Below are 23,371 nucleotides of genomic sequence, written 5' to 3'. Positions count from 1 at the left end.
CTGTTCTACACTAACAACCTGTAGGACTAATTCATGGACTATAATTGATCACTTGTTAAATCAAGATGACAAAAAATATTCATACAAATCAGCTTCTTTCTTCCTGCAGATGGCTTCTTCAAAAATGCTACTGTTCATTTGCAGAAAGCCCTGGTCAGAAGAGAAAAGAATAGCATTAGTTTGGCACTGACTGTCTGTGTGAGCATTGTCTCTCTTTACCTGTTTGTCTGAGGGCTAAAATGTGGGAACTGAAACAGTGACTCAAAAAAGTTCTGATTTAGTTACCTAATGTTAGATGTGCTTGAATTTTTATCATCCCAAATTCTGTTTCAGGTTCTTTGCTTTACACTCATCTCTATTCTTTTGGATTTAGTTTTCGCTGATACATGTTTTCCCTAAAGCCTCTTGGACTGCAGGAAAGAAGAGCTCCCTGAAGACAGTTTTTGTAGATCTTTAAAATAATACTGGCTTACACATTAAAAGACAGACACAGCTGCAGTGAAGGGTACTAGGCTTTTGATCTTGAAAAAATAAGAACCTGGGTTTAAAGAACATTCATTTTATGCAAATAAATCTGTGCAGAAAAACAGTGTAAGAGAAATCTGTGCCCTTTAGACACCAGGGAAAGCAGCTGGCCTGGCTCGCACAGGAAGCAGCCTGCAGGTGCTGGGAACTGGCCAGAGGGTGAGATTCTCAGCTGCCGGACTCAAACCTGGTCTTTGCCACAGCAGGAGCAGGAGGACGTGCTTGAGGGAGCGGGGCTCTTGTGGTAGCTGTGCCTGGAGAGACGTTCACCCCCTCCTGGCTCCAAGTCCTTGAAGGGAGCTTCTTGGCTCTTTGCATCTATCAATCAAATGCAGATATCTATCAGGTTGCATGTTGTGTTTGTCTTTTCTTGTGAAGTAAAACTTAATTTGAGAAATGTTTGTTCAGAGGTGAGATGGCTCGCAGGTATTTCCCTGTAGGGCAGCCTGTGCTCTGACTTTGGTCAGCTCAGAAAGAAGTCAGGTAAATGCTTCTGGAGAGCTGCAGAGGAGAGTCTGATTTATTACTCATTTGAAACAAGAGGAGTTTGTATTTGCAGGACTTGAAACCTTTTCTGTTTATTTATCTTTTTTTTTTTTTTTTTTGTCCTACTGTCATGACTATGGATTTTCTCCCTCTTCAGTGTCTTTTATATGAATATCCTGCCTTATCATAGGCAGTATTAGAAGGTAAGGGGAGATGAAAGGAGTGCAATCCCACGTGTTTCTTCCCACCCAGGCACATCTGAAGTGCTTGGCCTTCATTTCCCTCCTATAGTCTGTAAAATCAAAGGGATCAGTATAGGTAAAAAAAGTTATGCTCTGTTGGGTGACTTGCAAAGGGCTGGCAATTCCAAAGAGTGTGTAACAAGCCAAGGCTGACACAGCACAGGTAATGTGATGGCACTGTCTGCCTTTTGTGTCACTGCAGAGGAGGAGATGGACCGAGGCATCTGCCCATCTGCTAGCTAAGACAGGAAAGACAGTATGCGTAGAGAGCTGGAAAAACAAACATTTTAAGAAAAACAGATGAGAAAGAATGGAAAACACACTCATAAAGATGTAGTGCTAGTACAATCTTTTCCGACCTTTAGATCTCAAAATGCTTCACCATTTTATGAGATGGAAAGCACACAGAGCCCATTGCAAAGTTCATCAAACCTGTTTACATCAGAATCGACGGTGAAAGCTACTGCACTCTTGAAATGATCCTCTTTCTTCCTCCCAGCTCATCTTGTGACATGTTTCAATATAAATGTGCCCTTCCCCACAACAGAGGTTCACTGAGTTCAAAGGTTGGAGGAAAACTAAGGTAAATTTGGGATGGAGATGGGTTTCAGGAAAAATGGGGTTAATTTGGCAACATCTCTTTCAAACCTTGAGAAAAATGTGTAAGTGATGGGTGAGGTTACAGAGCAGCTGGACAATTAATTGTTCAGTTCAGTGGGTGTTCCCAGTCATCCTGGGACCCAGCTCCCCATGAAAGAAATGCCAAGACACAGCATTCCTCCTCCAGCATCAAGCTAACATGCCTAATCCCTTCCCAGCTATTCTTTAGCCATCTCGACACAATCAACAATGAAAAACAAAGCCAACCTCCACAGACTTGCATTTTACTCACTGCCTTCGAGCTATTTTCCACACAAGTGTGAAATGTCAGATTTGCCTACACTGGGTCTGAAACCACAGGACTGGGTTCAGACAATTCAGTTGTGGTATCAAAGTCAGATGGGATTATGGGTTACATATTTGGGACCAGGGTATAGGATGGCAGGCATGAAAAGAGCTATGGAGCTCTGGCTGCTAGGGTTTGGCAAGTGGGAAGAAACTGTGGTTAATCCAATTTTGAAAACAGCCTCTTATTGCTTTGCCTCCATGAGAACCATCACTGGAATAAATGCCAGGTCTTTTGAAATATTCATTAAAAATAAAAGATTCTCCCTTGCCAGAAGCAGCCTGGAGTATGTAAATCCAACCTCATAATCTGGGTATGTACCAGGCAGAGCAGAGAGTCTGGCTGCCATGCATTGGCTTTTATTCTTTTTTGAGATTCTGGGTTACGTTTCAGTCTCTCCTTCTAAAAGTATCCTATTTTGTATAAATAATTTGATATTCAGTAAGAGCTGAAACATTGTCTGTATAGGCCATTAGTTAGAGTAAACTGATTACTAATTACTGGCATCCCAGTTTAGAAAGAGGAAGTAATTAAAAACAGAGGGTTTTGGCCAGAGTGCAAGGTGTAAATGAGAACAAGCCAGGCATGACACCAAGGGCAGGGAGGAAGGATGGCTACAGGAGGAAAACAGGATGCTTTGAAGGGGTTTACTGAAGGGTCAAATGTTGATGATGTTTTGGCCAAAGCGGAACTAGAGGTGTTGTGTTCAGAACCAAGAGCAGATGTCAGTGGAGACAGATGTTTTAAAAGGTCAGTGGTAGCCCGTGAATGTGGTGACGCTGCTGAGTAATTTCACGTATGTTTGTTGATCACTTCCTAGTCCTGGGAAATCCTCTCACAGTGTAGTTGTGGGTCCCCACGCACCCACGTGTCTCAGGGATGCTAGAGGGGCAAACTGGTTGATGGTAGTAGATGGACTGGCCACCAAGAAGAGCAACGCTGGGCCAGGTGCTGTATCGGGTGCTTCTACAGACCTGAAGGGAGCTGCTGAGGTCAGGTAAATGCTCCCAGGTAGGACTATCCTAAGGAAAGTCACAGTGAAAGTGGTTTCAGGACAGACGTGTATTGATACATGCCTCATAGGTAAATCCAAGGACGCATGAACTCCAGTGGAAGGTTTTTGGAATTTTTTGTCTCTTTCCGGGTCTGCCAAACGACACTTCTAAGAGTGTGTCACAGCACCAGCTAGAGCAGCAAGCCACCACACCGAATCTACCTGGCCTCCCCACCCTCATCTGCCACCGGCTCTTTCTGCCCCCTGTCCAGGCTCCAGTTTAACAGGACTTGGAGCCCACCAGCTCCCACCTATCCCATCTGTCTCCCACCCAACCTCAACCTATCTCTGAATGCTCCTGCCAAATCCTATCGCCCCATCACAGCCTTCTTGCTTTTCAGCTGGCTCACAACCCCCTTTAATCTTTGCTAAAAGGTGCCTGGCCAGCACAAAACCCCCTCCCCGCTGCACTCTTCTGGCCTCCCTGCCAGCTCGGGGCTGAGCCGCTTGGGTGGGCTGGTCATGACGGGCCCTGCAGCAGCTTTTCAAGGACCAACCCGCTCTGCCGCAGGGCCAAGGTCTCTCCTCCGCCTGGTACTAGGTGAGCTCCCCAGGGATCCTCAGGACTACCACTCCTCCTGCACCCCCCTGCCTCAGCTCTCCGCTGTGCCTGGGGCGAGGCGGGGGGTTGATCCCCAGCACCCCGACCACGGTGCCCCGCGTGCCCCAAGACCCTCGCTTCGCCCCTGCCGGCACCTCGCGGGGCCGGGGCCCTCTCCTTGGCCCTGCCCATGAGCCCCGGCCCGCGGCAGCCCCTCAGGCGCTGGGCCGCCCCCGGCAGCGCCCTCACCGCCGCCGCCGCGGCGCGGGCGAGGGCTGCCGCGCCCCGCGCCCCTGCTCCCGGCCCGGCCCGCCCGCGGCGCGCCCCGCAGGTGGCGCTGTTGCAAAGGCTGCCGCCGCCGGCCCGGCGGGAGGGTCGGTCCCCGCGGCGGGGCACGGCCCCGGAGAGCCGGCGGGGGGAGAGCGGCGAGGTCCGGCTTTGCCCGCCGGGACTGCAGCACGGTTTTTCGCAAGGCTGCGAGGAAGGCCTGAATTTACCTGTGTTTCGCCCTTTCTGACAAAGCCTCGCGATCCCGAGGGACGCTGGGGGATCCCTGAGGAGGCTGGGCAGAGCAGGGGTGCCGCAAGATGGGCAGTATTCTCAAAGACTTGGCAAACTGTGGCCTCTTCTTGTCACATTTTCCCTTACATAAAGAATACCAATAAAACAAAAAGCAGAGTAATTTTTCACTGACAGACTTTCTTCTGCAGAAAACAACCAACCAACCCTGGTGGCAAGCCCGAGGGCAGCCTTGCCCCACATGAGAGACCTGCAGCCCCCCGGACACAGTGTTGACACAAAATGGCACCCTCCCCGGCAGTGGTGCCGCGGCTCTGAGTGTGGGAAACCCTGGTGTCTCCTCACAGATTTTGGCTTAGGGTCGGGGCTCGTCTCGAGAGGGATCAGGGCAGTCAGCAGCCCTGTGTGGGGCAGCGATGGCTGCCAGCTCTGCGGGGTTGCAGTGGTGTTGGGGCGGTGGCCCAGCGGCCGTGCCTCTGAGAGGATTTGTGAGGAAAGGGCAGCAGCGCCTCGTTGTCTCCGCTTGGCTGCTCTGCGTGAGGGAGAGATGGGGAAGCAAGATCTGAGTCCTGCTGAAGGGGTGCTGCGACCTGGCCGAATGGGAGGGGAAAGGGCTGACTCCCTGATAGGCCGCTGAGGCCCGTGAACGGTTGTCATGCCGTGCTGTGTAAAACAGGGTGGACACCGAAAGGGGGAAACAAGTCCTTGACAAAGGTGGCCCTAAGTTAAGGGAGACACACTTCACAGCCCTGATTGTTGTCTCTGCTAATGTGTTCACCCTTGAGGGTGAAAAGTCCTTGAGGAGGACGTAGGAGAAAGAGGTCTGCCGCTGCGTTCCCAGGGGTTTCCACTGAACAGCACAGTCAAACCCAACTGTCAGAGCAAGAGCAGTGGTTACAAACCACCTGTAAAGGGGACACGCCAACTAACAACCACACTCCAGTGAGGTTTGTGGGCTGACAGGAGATCAGAGGTCAGCTGCCACCATTTTAAACAAGTTACTCTCCTGAAAGGAGCTTGGCTTTTTACTGCCCTGCCTGCACGTAATTGAGTTTTTTGTTTCCCTTCTCAGCTTGATTTCTTTGCTTCACTGCTCCACAGCTATTAGGAATTCCTTCAGCTATTTATGTGGTTCAAATGTACCTATGCTGCCTAAAAAAATCCTTAAGGCAGAGTTTTAGGAAATTGGTCAGAAGTCTTAGAAACTGAGTCATTGGGGATGGGTTGAACTTTGCTTTTTTCATCCAGCTGCCTGCTGTGTGTTTGTCAGATAGGGATTGAACTGAGAAAGGGTCTTGGAGTTCAAACGCCTTCCCTGCTGCAGCAAGGTGGAGCATGGCACAGGATGCAGCTTATCACAGATAACAGCTGTGTGTATCAGGGGTCTTCACTTCCCTCTCCCATGCTGCTTGCTGAGCTCCCTGCCCCTCCCGCGCATGCTGCGTGGAGGGAGGCTGGGGTAGGATATGGTTTTCAGACCCATTAACAGCATTTCAGCCAGCTAAAGTCTGTGTCACAGGGCATATCCTGCTGATTCAGCAGTAGAGGATAGTTCCTATCTCAGGGGGAAGGAGAATAAAAGAGAAATAAATCTCCTTTTGCCTTAGGAAGCATGAGTTACACCTTTCAGCCCTGTCTGGGTAAAATGTGGACCTATATTACAAAACTCTACTGCTTCACTCCCATAGCTACAGATGTGTAATTTCTAAGCAGTAAACAAAGCTGTACAGATATGTATGTAGTCACCAGCATTTACCAACCACTGAATTATAGCTTCAGCTGGAATAAATACTCTGCTCTGTAGAGCTGTGTGCACACCAGGCTTTGGTTGTTGTGGTATGAAAGATTGGGGGTGGAGGGAATATGGAGGTGATCAGATCAAAAAAATAATAAAATTACTTTTTGAGGGGAGGAAGGGGGTTTTCAAAGAGCATTTCAGGAGGTTTGAAATGTATCCACAATTGTTTCATTATTCCCACTCCCCCCCAAATCCTCTTTCTAAATCTGTTACCAAAAACATTATCCAGGGGTTATTAAAACACCAACACCATAGCCAATAATCATTTGCAGTAATAAAAATGAAAAATATGCAGCAATAAAAGGCACGATGTTCTCCATGAACATCCCCTTATTACAAGAGTTGACAGCATTCATGAATTTTGTTTTTCACTTCTCCAGGGGAATAAAGGATGGTTTTTACATAAGGAATGTTTCTGTTTAAAATCTGGCCCAGGAGCTTGGTGGCCTCTGTTTGACTGTCCTGACTCACCTCCCCATAGTGAATGTGATTCTTGGGGGCAGGGGAAAGGGCCCTGTATTTTTGGCATGGTGCTGATATCCTTCAGGGGACCTTTGGCTGAAGTGACCAAATTATATGAGAGCTGCTTAGGGTAAGGAGGGTGTTACAGGAACACGGACATGTGTCTGCACTGAGAGGGAGAACAAGCTGAAAAGTAATGCAGAAAGAATAAAAAGTTTTGTGGGTATTTTTCAGCCTTGGGCACTCAAGAGGAGCCTGAGAAGGGAAGGAAGTAAGAAAAGCAGCATATCATGAAGCGAAGAGAGCAGTGACATTTTACAGCAGCCGAAGATCTCCTCCACAGTGTTTGTACTCCTTTCATGTGGTGTTATCAGAGTTCTTTGCGAGAGTTTATTATCGTGTTCTCCCAGACAGAAAGCAGACAGCCATCCTGTGACCCACATCCTGAGTTTTACAGCCCTCCTTGTCCTGTGCCATCTGGGGTATTTATATTGTGACCCACCACTGGGAGAGCAGAGGACTTCCTTTATACTCTAAACATTATGCTACAATAATAATGAGAAACTGGGACAAATGACAAGCCTTCCTGCCCACAGAATGTCATAACCCCGCCACTTCAAATGGCATAAGCTGGCTAGGTCACCATGCTGTTTGCTCAGCGGGTTTCAGCTGCTATAGCCAAACTGAGGCTAAAGGCTGTACCTGGGGCAGTACATGGAAAGAGAGTCTAAATACTCTGCAGGCTAAATGGAGGAGGGAAGGTGTAAGAGGAGAAGCTGAAGCTCCTTGGTTAGGGCAACATCTGTCCACCCAGCCCTTCCCAAGGATTGTCTGTTAAATCAATGGCAAAGGCAGCTATGTCTAGCCTTTGAAGTACACTGCTACAAAGCAGCAGTATAGCACCCCAAACAGATTTAAGGGGGTTTTTTTCCATTGTTTCTTGCAAACATTTGCCATGATCTCGGTTATCGTTACAAGAAGTGTTCTTATTTTAAGGGGTAAAAGGAGGGAGTTGGTTTCCTTTCTTTCTGCATCACTCCCCTGAGGTAAGACACTTCTGCAGGCTGGTGTTAGCACCTCACTGCATAAATGGTGCAAAGGGATTCCTGAGGGCTGTTTTTCTCTCCCTCAAGAAAGGGAAGATTCCGAGCAGAACAGGGAGAGCTCATAGAGCTTTAGCTGAACTGGGGCATGCATACCATTGTTACCCAGAAAAGGTCAAACATGCTCTAGGGCTGTGAGAGGTCAGTGGGAGAGATAAAGAAGATGAGGTGTGTATAGAGTAAGATAAGAGCTAAGGGTCTTACACGATTAGCCAAGGGTCAAGCATGTGTGGGCTAGTGTGGTAAAGGGTGAGGGAGCTGGTGGCTCTCCAACTAGTGCTGGAGAGGTGGTGAAGGAAAGCCCTGCAGCTGGAAGGGGTTTTGGTTAACTTCACATAAACCTTCTGAGTGAGGGCTGAGCAGCATCCACTCACCCTTAGCCACTCCTACGTGTTCCCACTGACTTGCTTTGCAGGCCAGGGTGGGCCTGAGCACTTACAGATTTGTCTGGAGGGAGCATAGACTATGTCGGCCAGCCCCTGTCCCTGTCTGGTGGCAGACAGCAGAACATCTGCCTGCCTGAAGTATGTCATGGGAGTGCTGGCCAGGTAACATCCAAGAGCAAAAGTGAGACATGGCTCCCTGATGGTGTATTCCAAGGGCCAGCATCAGCCTTGGTACAGCTGCCTACCTCTTTGCAGAGAGGGTGGGTGTGGGTGGGTGTGAGCACTTGCAGGAAGGTCTCTGCCCTCATGCCTTCACCTTTCCTAAATGGGCTGTGTGTGTAGGTTCCCCAACACATGTCCAGCCCCTTGCTTTGAAGCATCAGGTCTAGGAGTAACAGGACAATTTGTCCTAGGCACCCTGGAGACTTCCTCCTTTTGAGGCTGATAGCAAATGGGCCAATTCTGTTATGTGTATGGCTACTTATAGAAAAAGTAATGAACAATATGTGTGAATTGATGCAGGGACCAAAGCTAAGGTGAAGAGTAGAAACAAAAAAACTCACCCATCAGCAATTGGAAAGAACTGAATGCCTATCTTCTCCTACCAGCAGAAAAAAAGTAGGAAAATTGTTTTCTAGACTCAAATTGAGTGGAAGATGGGATTATGCTGAATTAGAGATTTTTATACTTCAAACAGGTGGGGAAGGAGAGAGTATAGTGAGATCAGATTGGCTGCATGATGAAAAGGAGAGCAGAGCTGCCACAATGATTTCCATCTTCAGCCTCCCAAGATCTGTTGGGTCTTTTGTTCCACAGGTTTGTTGTTGTTTGACAGGTGAGGAGTACCAGGGTGAATCCATTGCTTCTATACAGCAATGTATGTGAGCATGACAGTAAGGTCTAACCTGCTTGTGAGCCAGTGACAAAAGACAGAGCTGCACATTCTAGCCATGAGCAGCAGCCTACACTTTTGCCTGAAAAAAAAATAAAATAAAATTTTTTTTTTAAATATTATCTTGATAACTTAGCTCTCTTGAAGTCCTACCAGCACAGATACAGAACATGCCATTCTTTACTGCAATGTAGCCAAAGTAAACTGTCCCAGTGCCATATCAACCTGTGCAAAGGGAGTGGAAAATACTCATATGGAGTGGAAAATGCTCTGACACCATAGGTTTACCCAGTGCAAATGGCTGGTTGCCAGACAGTAAAGGAGGAGTGGACTCTCGCACAGAGGCAGAATGTGCTCTAAAGGTAGCAAACAAACAGAACACAACTTGGAATTGAGTAACCTACAGTTTGTGCCTATCTGAGAAACTGTGGATGTGGAAAGTAATTTTTTCAAGTAAACACAGTTTCTGTACCTGATAGTGTAACAGGCCAGTCACAATGTCAGGTTTTGAAGTAGCAATCCCCTGGAGAATACTGCAGCCTTTTAACACTTCACCAATACATTTATCTTTCTGATAACAACATCACAGAGGAGCGTATCCATGCAAAATCTTTATTTGGAGAATGTGTCCTCTTTACTAACAGCACCCCTGCAGTTTACATGTAAGCAAGCCCAGAAACACAGTATTTGCATTGTGCAGAAAAAAATACAAAGAAAATTCTTAAAGCACACTCATCTTCTGATATCGTATAAATTGTATTGTAATTGCTTACCCTTATTTCCTCTCTTGTAATCCCTCTAGATATGCCCTTGGGCTAGTTAGAGCAGAAAACCATGGCAATGACATAGTATTAGTTTTGGAGATAGGCCACAGAATCTTGAAAGTCAGTGTGGAGAATTATCTGCATTGTGAGAATTATCTGCATTGTGTAAGGACAAAGACACAAGGATACTGATATACTGTCTAGCACATATATCTTCTTGTTTTCCTTCCAGGTTAGGAATGGCTTTTGGAATGGTTCTGATTATTTTCTCTGCTGGTCCAGCGCTCAGAAGAAGGCTGAGATTACTGCTGTTGAGGGTAGAAGGTTCCTCCTTCATTTTATAATCTGCATGTTATTGCGGTTTCTCTTGGCTGGGAAATTTCATTTTTATTTCTAATCTCAGCCATGTGTCTGTCAGTTCTGACTTGAGTTCCCTTCACCCTCTCCCTGCTGTGCAGCTCTGCAAGCCATATTGCAAACATATTTTTCAGCATGGGTGGGAGGTAGCATTGTGGTTTTGGGCTTTGCTATTGATATCAGGATTTCCCTTTTTCTTTGTTTGAAATTTTTTTCTTCAAAAATAGAGTTGATGGTAAACAGCTTTCGTTTAGTCCCCAGGGAGAGGTGCAGTGAACATTTTCATGCAAGTTTGAATAAAAGAATTAAATCACAATTTCCCAACCTTTCTAATGAATTCAATGATATAGTCATCATCTCATGAAATCTTCAGCTTGATCCTTTATTGGGATTATGCAGAAGAATAGAAGCTTAAACTTTGTAGACTCCACTTGTAATTAAATCTCACTCCAGTAAATTAGGACTGCAGCATCATGGCTTATTGCCAGTGGAGGGAAATTAGGAGATCGTTTGATCGTCAACCAAGAAAATACCAATGTTCACCAAAAGGACAGCTTTACAGAAAACATTCAAAAGGCTGACAAGCTGTCAATCCTTTCCATTCCTTTTAACACTGTTTTGTCTCTCTTCTTGGAGCTGATGGCTCCTGCCAAGTAAAGATTCACTTCTCACATATACTTGCCTCTATCAAATCTTGAACCTGAACAAAAGTGCCCACTTTGCAATCGCAAGAACTTCTGCCATTTAAAATGCAAGAACATTTCAATTCTACTTTTCTCCCAATCACTCCACTAGTTTTTCCTTTGAAAAGGGGCAGTGAAGAAAATACCAACATTTTAACCGAAAGAGAAGGTCGAGCACGATAAAACTAACATTCAGCTGGCTGTCCATGTGGCAAAGGCAACAGAATGTTGACCCTAGATATTAATATTGATTTATGATATTAAATAGAAATATTTTGCCAAATTCTGATGTTTATATGTGAGTAAGCTTGATGGGACTGGTTATTTTCAAAGAGTGACAGATCAATTCTGTTACTTGACCACTTGAAGCTTACGCTGTCATTCACGCTTTTCAAGAGTTATCGGATCTTTTGGTATATCGACCATTTGCTCCCAATATCAGGAGCTGAGTCAAGGAAACTCGGACGGTTTTGATATGTGATACAGTTGTTTGCAGCAACAACTAACCTGCTGTAAAACCTGTGGTATGAAATACAACAGTCCTTCTTATGCCTAGGGAAGGTTTCTTGAGTTAGTAGCTGACAAGTGATGCTTAGCCAGGCATATTGCCGGGCATTTCAATTACCAGTGATCTCGAGTCATTGAGAGGGATTTCCCTCCTTCGCCTCCCCCATCCCACCCAGTTTAGCTGTGATGGCAGGGGGATTCGAAACACCGACTTAAGAGCTCTTCTCAGACCACGCTTCCGTCTAGTTCAAAATGCCTCTCGCAAGGAGGCTGGAGTGGGGTCCGAAAGCAGCTATTCTTCGTGGAAACAAACTTCCAGTTCGTGCTCAGGGGAACCGCACGAGGGAGCGCTTTCCCCTTCAAAACCTGGCGTGCCCCCCCCCCGGGCAGACCCCGATCACCTCCTCCCTCCGCAGCCCTCCGCGGCTGCGCCGGCGGGACTTGACTTTCTTTGTCCGCATGGGCGAGTAAAGCTGGACTCGGACGATTCGGTAGCCCCCGAAGCTCACGGGTGACTCTTCTTTCTCAGACAGAAGATAAGAGCCTGAAACTCTGGGTTCGCGGTGTACCTTCCTGGCACCTTAGCACTGCCACCAACTCCTGTTACTGCCACTAACCCCTTAGGCTGACTCTCCATTCTGCATTTCAGCAGGCTAAATGGAAGGAGATGGCAGGCCCTATTTAGCTATGCATCTCCTGAGGAGTCTCCCCGTTACACTTTTTTGAAATGCATAAACCAGGCATGGGGTTTTTGCATGAATTTCTGAGAATGCTCGTGAAACCAGTATCTTCCCAACCAAGCACTTCGATAACTCGACATCCAGCCTCAGCTTCCCTAGCTGCAGTAGTACAGCAACAGCACAAGCTGGATACACGACAGCTTGGAACAACGTGATTTCTGAGGTTCTAGCTCTGCTCTTCCTCCTGAGAATAAAGATAAAGGCACAGTTCTTCACTGCTGCTCTGCAGTCACACAACGGCATCGCAGAAGGCACTGGAAACAGACTGCCACAACCTCCTCCTCTGCATCCGCTCAGCCCTGAGCTCCTGCCCTTGCCATTACCAGTGACAGTTGTTGCCATGACAGTTTAATGCACCCATTGAGACAGGCACTGAAAGTCACCATTTACTGTTTTTTTAACTACATCTGGTGTAAAAGGAGCTTGCTGTTGACCGCTGTTTGCAACTGGCAAAAGGCTTCTGGAAAAGTGTTCAGCTATGGTACCATCCAGCCCAATCCGATAGCTGACATTTTAATTATGGCGTGGGTACTGTAGAAACACAGAGGCACAATCATTCATAAATCTGTACTCTATGTTTTTCTTAGTTGTCAGTATCATAGTATCAAATGTAACAACCAGTGTTGTTAGAGGAATACACCGTTTTTAAAGCAGTACTAACTGTAGTAACTCCAGTCTTTTATCCACTGGTCAGTCACATACTACTGGAAAACAAAGCTTACTGATTTTCTAGGTTTTAATTTCTCATTCTTAGCCAATAAAAGCTTCCCTGCAATATTGCTTCTTCCTCTTTCTTTCTTTTTGTCTTTCTTTCTTTTTTTTTTTTAAGATCTTGGCTGTTTATGTCCTTTGGAAAAGTAATTACTTGACATGACTGATGAAACAGACATGTTGCAGAATCAATTAATGCCCCCCCCCCCCCCCATCAGAAGAAAATAAAATGCACAGAAAACTCTTATTCCACAGAAGCATGAACTGAAGGTAGCAGGACTGGTTATATGAGACAATTTACAGTTCTCCAGAAATCAAGGATAAATTAGAACTTTCAAGCTATTGCTAGGCATTTCAGCTTTTCTAGTAAGTGGGATGATGAGAGTTGAAGCAGTTCTTTTTAAGAACTGGTTTTTTTTTATGGGCAGAATTGGGGTGGGGGGAAGGGGTGAAACATGTTTTGTAGCTGTTACTAGCCCCCAGATGTCCTAGATGGTGATGAAGAAAGGTGGATATAGTAAGAGTAGTGGGAACAGTTTGTCAACAAGTATTGCTACACAACATGCACAAGAGTTAATAAAATAAATTATACAACACAGTTTCTTTTCAAACAAACTTTAAATAGTCCATATGTAACAGAATCATGTGTTACAGACAAGAAATTCTTGCTGCCAAAACACAGGATGAGTGTTTTTGCCCATCGTTCTTTCCAAATTACAGACTTAGGAAAAAAATATTTCAAGAAATTAGAAGATTGTAAAAAATAAAATTATGCTAAAACCCAGAAAAGGTCAGTAGAATAGACCAGTGAAGTATATGAAAAAAGTAATCAGAAGAATGTTAGTACACAGGTACTTACAAAAAAACACACAGGAGTGGACATAAAGGCTTTAAAGACACAGATACTATGCAGGCTAATTCAGTAGCAAAGAGCAGAATGCATAGGCTTTATTACGAACTCTGTAATTCATGCATTTGTGTGTGCAGATAAAATATACTTAAAGCCATGTATTTAAATGCCATCAAGAAGACACCTGAACTCCTCCCCAGCAACATCAGTTGACTTCAGGGAAGAATTAAACCCAGTTTTGTTTATTTTTACACACTGGCCTAATCCAAACCCATAATCTGTAAAAGGGGACAAAGTAAAAGAAAGAAACCAGGTATTTTATCTGAGCCGTTCAGACACACCGGGACAAAGATCCAAACCCACTTTTTGGTAATCACGGTCACTGGAGTATAATGGCAGCAACACCAGCCTGGACTGTTCTCAGCTGTGTTTCAGAAAGTGGCTCCAAGAAGAACGATCCAAGGGTTGAATGGGGAAAAATAGAAGTTCACCCTGTAGTACATACATACCTACATACATACATGGCTCTTTTCAGAACAAAATAAGGTGGCACTACTGAGTATGTGGCAATATGGAGTGTGCATTAAGATATACAAGTGAAATCTGCTTGGGGCACCTTCACTCAAAGGGATAAGTCTTCTTAAAATAATAATAATAATATAATAATAATAATAATAACACTTCTTTATACTTGCCACTTGTTAGCAATTGTTTACATCGTAGAAAAATAGATAGTATTCTGTAACAAGAAATATAGTTACTTTGTTAAAATGGGCTATTTTAAACCAGCTACTATTCTTTCATATAAAGAATTTCTAAACAGCAAAACAAAAATAGGTAATACTGAGTGCAAAACAGCCAGTGGTATACTTTGCATTGGTTTGAAACACTAGTTGCCAGCTACTATAATAATTACACGTTCTGTACACTGTACTACAAAAGTCTTCCATCTTTTAGAAGCTTTGGGGTTTTTGCTTTTCTTCTCTCTAGGTGGCAAGTAAGTATTTAATCCGAGAAAATTCAGACTCTGGAAGTCAGAAATAATTTCACAATCAGTCTTCGCTACCATTCTCTCGCATTCCTTCCCCCATGTAGTGCAGCAGCACTTTGTACTTATGGCCAAAAATCCCTTAAGTTAAACAAAGTTTAGACTGTAGATAGTTAGAAGTGTAGCTTATAAATTCACATTCTTTTAAAAATCTTTTCACTAATCTCCCACGTTTACATTTACACCAAAGAGAAAGCTCAAAAGCCTCACTTCATGCATTTCATCATCCCCGCTGAAGACTGAAATAATGTTCAGATAAAAACTCTTTGCCAACAGTAGGTATTAAGTCTTAACGCTACAAAGCCAGATGGTTCCAATGTAGAAGTCAGATTTTTCTGTGGTCTCCGCAACAGTTCCAGATACAAATAGCTAATTCCTAGTGGCAGTGGTAAAAGCATTATCAGTACACCATGAACACCACAAATGGAGGCAATTTCCAAGCATCAAAGAACAAAAAAAACCAAAAAGAAGCACCCAGAAAAAAAAATCAGTGAAACATTCTTAGTAGAGCTGAAATCTCTCTATTCTCTTCATTCATCTCACACCTTTTCAACTTTGGTGGGGTCATATGTATCTGAAAAAAACCCAAGAAAACACTATTAATAATGTACTGTGAAATCTATTCAACATCATTGCTAGGTGCAGAAAAGAGACATCTTTTCCCTAGTTTTTATTAAAGAAAGAAACTAATACTGGACTTACAACCTTAAAGATACATACTACAGTCCTGACCCAAATTCTGTATTTATACCAGTGTAATTTGGGAGCAACTTGGATCAGATGCATGGAGATAGAATTTGGGAAGCTTTGGGTAGGTAGGAACAAGCGCACTGAATGCTAAGTGATTACTTATGGTTTTCAGATGCTTTGACAGGGAGAGAAGGACATAAGATTTGCTCCCCGTTGTACTGAACACTAAGGACAAGTAAATGCTTTAAGCATCCTAGCAGGGTGTTTAAGGCTGGCTGAAGAAGTGATGATGCCATCCAGTCATTAGGGTCTTTTCATTTGATTGCACATCCTTGGCTTCAGATTAAGTCAACAGAATGCAGGAAAGCACAGCTGTGTTGCATCACTATGGTCAGACTGTCTCGCTTCAGTCAGCAAAACTGCAGCTCACGTTTTGAACGTTATTCACTAAAGCACTGGACTGCCTTACTAACATTGGTCTTCATTTTCAGCCTACCTCTTGTCAGTTCACAGAACAGGCCACACTTTTTCTTCTCCTGAATTCCCAAGGACACTCTTCTATCAGATTTTTTTTATTGGATTTATCCCAGCATTGGCCATGAAGTGAGCAGATAAGAGCCTTTTCCTTTACCCTTGTAACTCTGGGATACGACTGCAATGAAAGGGCTTTGCCTTGTGAGATCTGCCTGCCCTGTACCATCATGCACATGTCTGACTTACCCTAGGCTGCTTGGGATGCACGGTCGTGGCATGGAGGAACCGAGGCTATCTACAGAGGTGTCTGTAGGCACACAGGGGCCTGGACAAACCGGCACTGCAGCCTGTGCTATCCTGTGCTACTTGCTGCTCTTATGCAACCTGGGTATTTGTGCTAACCTTAAACGTCCCTCCTGTAGGCTGTACTCCCACAGCATCACATTTAAACAGTTGAGCATGAAAATAGTTGCACACATAAATATCACACTTTGGAGTAAAACGTTCACCCTCAGGACTTTTCTGTTGATGTGAGTGAATGTCTTCATTCAAACAAGCATAAAAATCCTCAGAGGGAAATTTTTACTCCTGTGTGCAAGTGTCCATCTGCAGCATCCAGACTCACATCAAGGGGGGACTGGCTAAGAAAGAACTTCTGCATTTGGGCAGGTGGGTGGATTCCTGGTGCAGGATCCTTTATCGCTTCTCTTGCCCACTTTCCTCAAATTGCTAGGCCAGCCAAGAAAGGAGTCTGTGCCAGCAACACCTATGTTTTCAGAACTACTCATCACTATTCAACCTCTTCTGATATTTCCAAACTTCAAGAACAGACACCACACGAATGCAAAAAAATCAAGAGGAAAGAAGTTTTTGAGGCCTAGTGCACTCCAGGATAACGCTGCATCTTTCTAAGCTTAATGCACTGATGGTGTGGGAAGATGCCTTTAAAGCAGTAACATTTTTTTCAATTGTAAATAATTTGCCATCTAAACTGCTAGAACATATAAAAATTCTGAACTCTTCTGTGTGAGGTCTACCTAAGAATAAAAATGGATTCACATTTCAGAAGCCTGATTTTCCTAAGACCAGACACATTCACACTAACAGAACTCCCCACAAAACTGCAGGTACTCAACTGTTTCAGGGAGTGGCAGGGGGCAGAAAATCAGGCCACAAGATATGGAGCCTCTGCATGGCTCAGTTTATTCCTTGAAAGCTTACCCACACCCCCAGCACCTAAACCAAGGACACAAAAGGGCAGACTGCCAGGCTACATAACAATTCCGGGGGGACAAACTTTGGAGTTCTAGCACTGATACAGAAATGTTTATTCAACATTTGGTTAAGCTCATTTGAATTGCTCTCTACAGAAACAAAGCCAGATCAGCAGCCTCATGGAAGCAGTCTTCAAACAGCAAAGGAGAAAAGACATCCAGTGCATTTGGGAACATTTGGCGATGTTCTTCTAATGGCAGTATTTGCATAGTAAGATCAGCTTCTTGCACTGAGTTTCGGCAGAGCTCTCACTCTGAGAGATGTCTGTTCATCTGCCAAGCTGCATTATACATGTGAAAACCTGCTTCTGCTAAGGCCTCTAGCCTCTACGACAGGCCCAGTCTGCAATTATAAGATTAACATCACCCTACCTCGCTCCAAATAGAATGACCTTTAGCAATATTTAAGTTTTAAAAGCAACAAATACAATGGTTTTCCAGGATTCTCGGTTTGGCTTTCAATGGTACCAGTGAGCTAGTCTGGAAGTTGGAGTGAGTTAACAGAGGAAGACACAACATTGGGCCTTTCTACAAACATGAATCTTCAGTCCTGCACCATTAAGGTAAGGTGAAGATCTTGTAGCCGTCAACAAATCAGGGTTTTTTTGGATGGGAAGAAGCCAGTGGAGGAGATGCCTTCCCGCCCCACGTGAGTGCGTGTTACCCTGCAGCACTGGATGTACACAGCGGGAAGGGACATCCACATTATCCAGTCATGGGGAGGGCTGTTACATCTGCGAGGGAACTGCTGCAATGGGAACACACTGCAGAATATAAGCCTGGCATTGTCAGCAAGAGGGATAAATTTAGACCTAATTTACTGCAGAATAACTCTCCAATGAAACACACACAATCTCTTTTGATACATCCCTGAAGTCATGTCACCACAACAGTTATTTTCTTCACTCCAGCAGAAACCCCAAGGGAGGAAAGCATATGAAATGCATGTGGGGCGTACTAGACCTGATGGGTACAAGAAAGCTGAATTAGCCTGTTTGGAAAATCTGGTTTAGAGAAATACAGTTCAGAGCAGCAAGAGACACAGAGTAGTGGGATACAGAAAAAGACATGAAGGGAAAGGCTGCAAGACTGCAGGAGTCAATACTTAGAACTCAAATATTTCTCTTCAGATGGAAATAAATAAATCCACTTTAAAGTATGGTCCATTTAATTTCACTCCCTCTGTACTGGAAAACTGTGAACAGATTTATATCGATGAGGTTTAATGAACAGCCTGTAAAGATTTCAAGGTAGAGTGTCAGCTGTTACAGAGAGGATGGAAAAAGGAAGGAGGAGATTAATATTAATTTAACAACTTTCACACCATACATTTGCTCACTCCAATTAATTTAATGGACTAGACAGGTGGCCTGGGAGATTTATCCCTTTACACAAATCTATGGCAACAACTGATTTTCAGTTGTTCAACACAATGCCGTATGAAAACTGTTTCAGAGAGAGAACAGCTCATGTTACTTTGGGGATGCATATGGACTACACAAGTTTATATGTTTCTGAAAGATGAGGAACACCAAAAAAAAAAAAAAAAAAAAAAAAAAAAAAAAAAAAAAAAAAGGTGTTCACTGAAAAAGTCAACTTTCCATTTGACCTGGGGATAACAGTTATTCTCAACATCTGATCTGGAAAATATTCATGAGAGAGAGAGAGAATTTTCCAGGCCCCTTAATGCAGCCATTTCCCAGAGGTTTTGCAGAAGAACATCAGATTTTTATTTTTAGTTTCTCCTTAACTCTGATATAGTATGTGTCTACTTAAGTATTAGAGAGGGGGAAAAAATGGGTATTCAAGGAGAGGCTATGATTAAATCACATGTTCCCAAACACTGGCACTAGAGTGACTATCTCTGAACTCTGCTGTTTGAAGCTGGCCATTCCCTGAAACAATTAGACAGAGATAAGACCTCAGGGAGCGCTTCAGTCTCTGTGAATGAGTTTCAGTATCACAAGTGAGTTTTACAGTAACTTTTCCTAAAATGGGATCAGAGAACACTCACGCTATCTCTTCCACAAGGAGAGCAAAGGGGGTGGCAACCAGACGGAGGTAGTACCACCCACAGCCTGTTACTATTTGAGCAGCATTATGTGGGCATAAGCAAACCGATCATGGCCATTACATAAGGAAGCAGTACTCATTTGGATCCCCCATAACAGGGTCTTACCTAAAGAAAAATCTCTGTTGATCTTCTTCTTGTCCATTCCACCTAAATATCCATTTTCACTGAGAGAGATAACACGCTTGGAAACAGCCCCAGAGCTTGCCAATTTGCTTCCTCTCTCCTCCTGTACCCTCAACAGCTTCTCCTCATCCACCTCCTCTCCCGAGTCTGCGCTCTTAATGCTCAGACGTCTCATCCGGGACACAGAGTCAACTTCTTTCATTCGCACTAAGCGATCCATGGCAGTCCGGCTAGGAGGAGAAGTGAGCTTGCCTTGGAGTGTCTCTATCACCTTTGATGTGTTTCTGACTCTCTTTTCTGAATGCTGATACACAGCTGACTTGCAGACGAAGTTTTGGTCCTCACCTTGGCTGGGACTCGCAGGTTGTTCAAGAACTTGCTCAGTTACCAGTGTTTTAGTGCTGGCTTCCTGGTGAGTGGTCTGGCATTCATCAGGATATAAAGCTTGGCCTCCCACAAAGAGAGCACTCTCTGTCCAGCCACACTTTCGTCTACCTTCATAAGATCCCTCTTTTTTTCCTTCTTTGTCACTTACTGTGGTCCCCACTGATGACTGGAAGTCCTGGGCACTGTTTGCAGGGCGAGTGCCTGGCTGGGGCCCAATGTGTTCATCTGGAAGGAGAGACTCTACTGCTATATCTATACCTAAAATTCTTGCAGCTCTCGCCTGCAACGACTCATTCACAGGGATTTCCACTGCATTTGCATTTGAAGAGTGATCAGAATTGTTAGCACCAGGTCCTGGGGCTACATCAAGTCCCACTGACCTCAAATCCGGCTCAGAGCGCCTGTGGTTCCGCTTTGTTAGTGACAAGCGTACTACTGAGCTTCTCTCTAATACCGTATCATTTGTGGGAGTTGCACCTTTGCTCAGTTTAACAAAGTCTAGGTAATTTTGGTCTTCACTCATCTCCTGCAAGACAGGGTTATTGAAAGGATTACTGTGACATGAACTGCTTGGGCTACTGGACAAAACTCTGTTAAGAGGGCCCACAGGAACTGGCTGCTTGCTTGTTCTGCTCTTGGCTTCCCCTGTCCTCATTTCTGTTATCAGACTTCCATCTGCTGGCCCGACTCCTTCACTGCTCCCTCCTGGCTGCGAGGAGCCTTGAGAGCCAATGCAGCCTGGCTCACCACCATGCTCTGTCCCCACACTCCAACTTTCAGACTTACTTTTAACTCTTCCTGACTTAAATACAGGCACCTCCGGCACAACTGTTGCCGATTTCCCACCATGTTTTGGCTCCTGGTTTGACTTCTCATTTCTGGACACCCTCCTCTGTGTAAGGGCACCTGCCTGCGGAGAAGCCGCAGCACTTTCCAAATCTTCTTCACTGCTCGTGCTCTCCTCCTGCTCTTGCAGCTCCTTGTTAAAACTTTCCAGCTCACTTATTGCGTCCCAGGGACGGCGACTTACAGGCTTCAACAGGAACTGCCCAAACAGCTCTTTACTGTTGCAGGGAGCGCCTGCTTCTCCCTTAACTACATCCACCTTGGAAAGAAGGCCAGTTTCCCTCTCCTGGAGGGGCATGGGCTGGCTCTGGTGGGCTTTTAGGGAGGGGGCCTGAAGGACTGAGCTGGCAGTCCTGGAAAACGCACTGTTGCTAGACTGGCTGAGGTACATCTGACCCTTCATACCGTAAGCGCTCTGTTTGCAGCTTCTCTCATCAGAAGGTAACCCTGTCTCTTTTGACCCTGTTACGGATGCTGTACATCCTAGAAGCTTTGGAGACAGCAGTTTGTTACTATTGGGCTGCCCAGGCTTTGTACCATGTAAAAATTGTGGGCTTTTAGGTTCTTCGGCGAAACTCGTCTGTGTCTGTTGGTCTTTGTACTGATCACCTGGCCAGGAGCCAGAGTATTTGAGCTCTCTGTGTTTTGTAGGCTGAATAAATCTGAGGTCATTCATTTGTTTGAACTCCTCTGGTCTCCACAGCTCTTGTTTTTGTAACTCATTTTTATTGGTCATGCTTCCTGTAAGTGCTTGTAACTCCAAGTCCGTTGAAGACATACTTAAGAGACTTTGTTCTTGCAAAGCCCCATTGTTATCAAACCCATTCTTATCAGGGCTCTGGGTTATGTTGTTGTTCCTATCTGTATCTGGCAGATTGGATTCTGATTTAACTGGGATAGAGACCAAACAAAATATAGTTTCATTCATTTTTTTCTTTGAACTCTTTTTGCTCTGCATCCCAGTTCCAGGTTCAAACTTTTTCACTTTTGTAACAGTCTCACAGGTGCTGTCCATATGTGAATTTCTTACAGAAAGTTTGCCTTTTGTGTACTCTGCACTGGCTTCATTACAGGGACTGTGATTAGTTGTGCTACAACTGTCTCTTTGGTCCGGCAAGGCACAGTTTTCCTGATCTCGGATGGATGGTGCCAACCATCTGTTGCTATGGGTGGAGCTGTCGGAAGTTCTTTCTCCCTTTGCAGATTTGGACAAGTTTGATGCATCCAAAAAGGCACTGTTGTACTGTACTTCAAGATCTCTCTCTTTCAAAGCACCAGAACTGGGACTACATGCATTTTCAGTGTATTTAGCGCTGTCCTGCAGACCTTCCGGTGGTGCAATTTTAATATGTCTTATCCGAGGATCATCAAAGGGAATATACTGAACAGAACGCAGGTAGTCAGCAGGGCGCCTTGCATGGCTTTGCTTCCCGTGAGGAAGATGGTTGTCTTTGCAAGGGTCACCCCCCGCTTCAAAAGTATTCACAGCTGGTCGTTGGCAGGGGACAACCCGCTCTGCAGGACTCTGCTGATCGCTGCTAGCGTACGTGTCGGTGTTAGGCACTTCATTGAGGGGATGTGGGGTCACGTTTTGGTGAGGTGGGGATTTGTAAGAAGGAGGAGGTACGTAGACCGGGGGCTCCAAACCAGAGTCTTGAATGCAAGCATCTTGCCTTGGCTCATTAACTTTGGCTAAGTAGGAGACGGGTTCGTCTTTGTGGTGGTGGTCCTGGAAACCCGTGGTTTCCGCAGGTGCCCTGGTCTGCCGCTGCAGTTCGTAGGATGGAGGCTTGAGAGGTCTCCCATACTTGGGTTTCACCAGGGGAAGGAAATGGCCTCCTGTTTCGTGGTGCTTGGCTGGTTCCACGCTCAGTCTGTTTGGGGGATAGGAGGGGGTTTTAGTTACGCTGAGCGAGTTGTTACTGTTGGTCAGGGAGGGCATTTCCACGCACCTCATGCTCTCGGGTGAAAGGACCCTCGGCAACGACTGCGATTTCCCCTTGTTGTGGGTGCTCAGTACACTGTCTCCCAGGGTCAGTGAATACAGCTCTTGAAGCAGCTTCTCCCTGTCACCCTCAGACATTTGCCTCCCCACCTTTTTTGGCTGGTTCCAGCTTTCCATTCCCAGACTTTGCCATGTGCAGTCGCTGGGCACTTTGCAGCTCCCCTGCAAGCCGCTTCTTCTGCTGTACCCTGCGCCCGTCCCCCCCTTCAGCTGACTCTCCTTGGGGTGCCGGGGTGCTCCCGGGGCTGCAGCCAGGCCTTTCATTTCCACACCGGCTTTCTGGGAATAGCCTAGGAGCACACTGAAGTCCTGTCCTCGTCTTCTCCAGTAGGCAAGATCTTTATCAGTCTTGGGCTGGGAAGACCATGCTAATTGAGGCCTGTCATAAACCCTGAAAAAGAAACGCAGTGTCACAGGCAGTTTGCACAGATGCCCTTTCTTTCTCTTATGGTAATGCCATTAGGAGGTCAAATGTTGAGTTATGCCAATGGGGTTTGTGTAATCTGTTTGCAACCAGATGACTTTATGATTTTAATGAGAGGATTTAAAAGTCAGTCATTAACATGAGTAAAGGAAGGGACCGATGCTCTACTGGCATGTTGTTAGCTATGCAAAGCTGTTAGAAAGAGAAACAAATGCACACAGTTACATGCTGTGTAAACATGCACAGCACTTCTCAATGGACACCACAAAACCAGAAATTATTGTGTTGAACTTATTTCTGCACTCTGCTACATCAAAATGTGTAGATGTCAAGAGGACTACTGTGGTACGCAATTTTAATAGGAATCCAAAAAGCAGAGGTAGGGAGAACAGGTAGAGGGCTATTTCATAAAATATATTCCATGAGAAACACGATTTGCATCCTAGTATAAAAGCCAAAA

General features: G+C 45.2%; 1 protein-coding gene across 13 annotated transcripts in view; it reads right to left on the bottom strand.

Annotated features, from left to right (window-relative positions):
* Positions 1–9,809: 9,809 nt before the first annotated feature.
* JCAD (junctional cadherin 5 associated) overlaps positions 9,810–23,371 on the bottom strand; it is a 66,655-nt gene continuing 53,093 nt past the window's right edge. For 7 of the 13 annotated variants that reach the window (XM_049798281.1, XM_049798275.1, XM_049798274.1 and 4 more), the window contains one exon: positions 18,769–22,878. In XM_049798281.1, coding sequence (XP_049654238.1) covers positions 19,137–22,878 — 3,742 coding nt within the window. In that variant the 3' untranslated portion in view covers positions 18,769–19,136. Of the gene's footprint in view, positions 15,189–18,768; positions 22,879–23,371 lie in introns of those variants that run through there. The other 6 variants (XM_049798284.1, XM_049798287.1, XM_049798282.1 and 3 more) reach the window with 1 other exon arrangement.

This window comes from Accipiter gentilis, chromosome 4 (genome assembly GCF_929443795.1).
Source record: "Accipiter gentilis chromosome 4, bAccGen1.1, whole genome shotgun sequence".
NCBI classification, from domain to species: domain Eukaryota; kingdom Metazoa; phylum Chordata; class Aves; order Accipitriformes; family Accipitridae; genus Astur; species Astur gentilis.
This window is presented reverse-complemented; position numbering and strand designations above follow the sequence as displayed.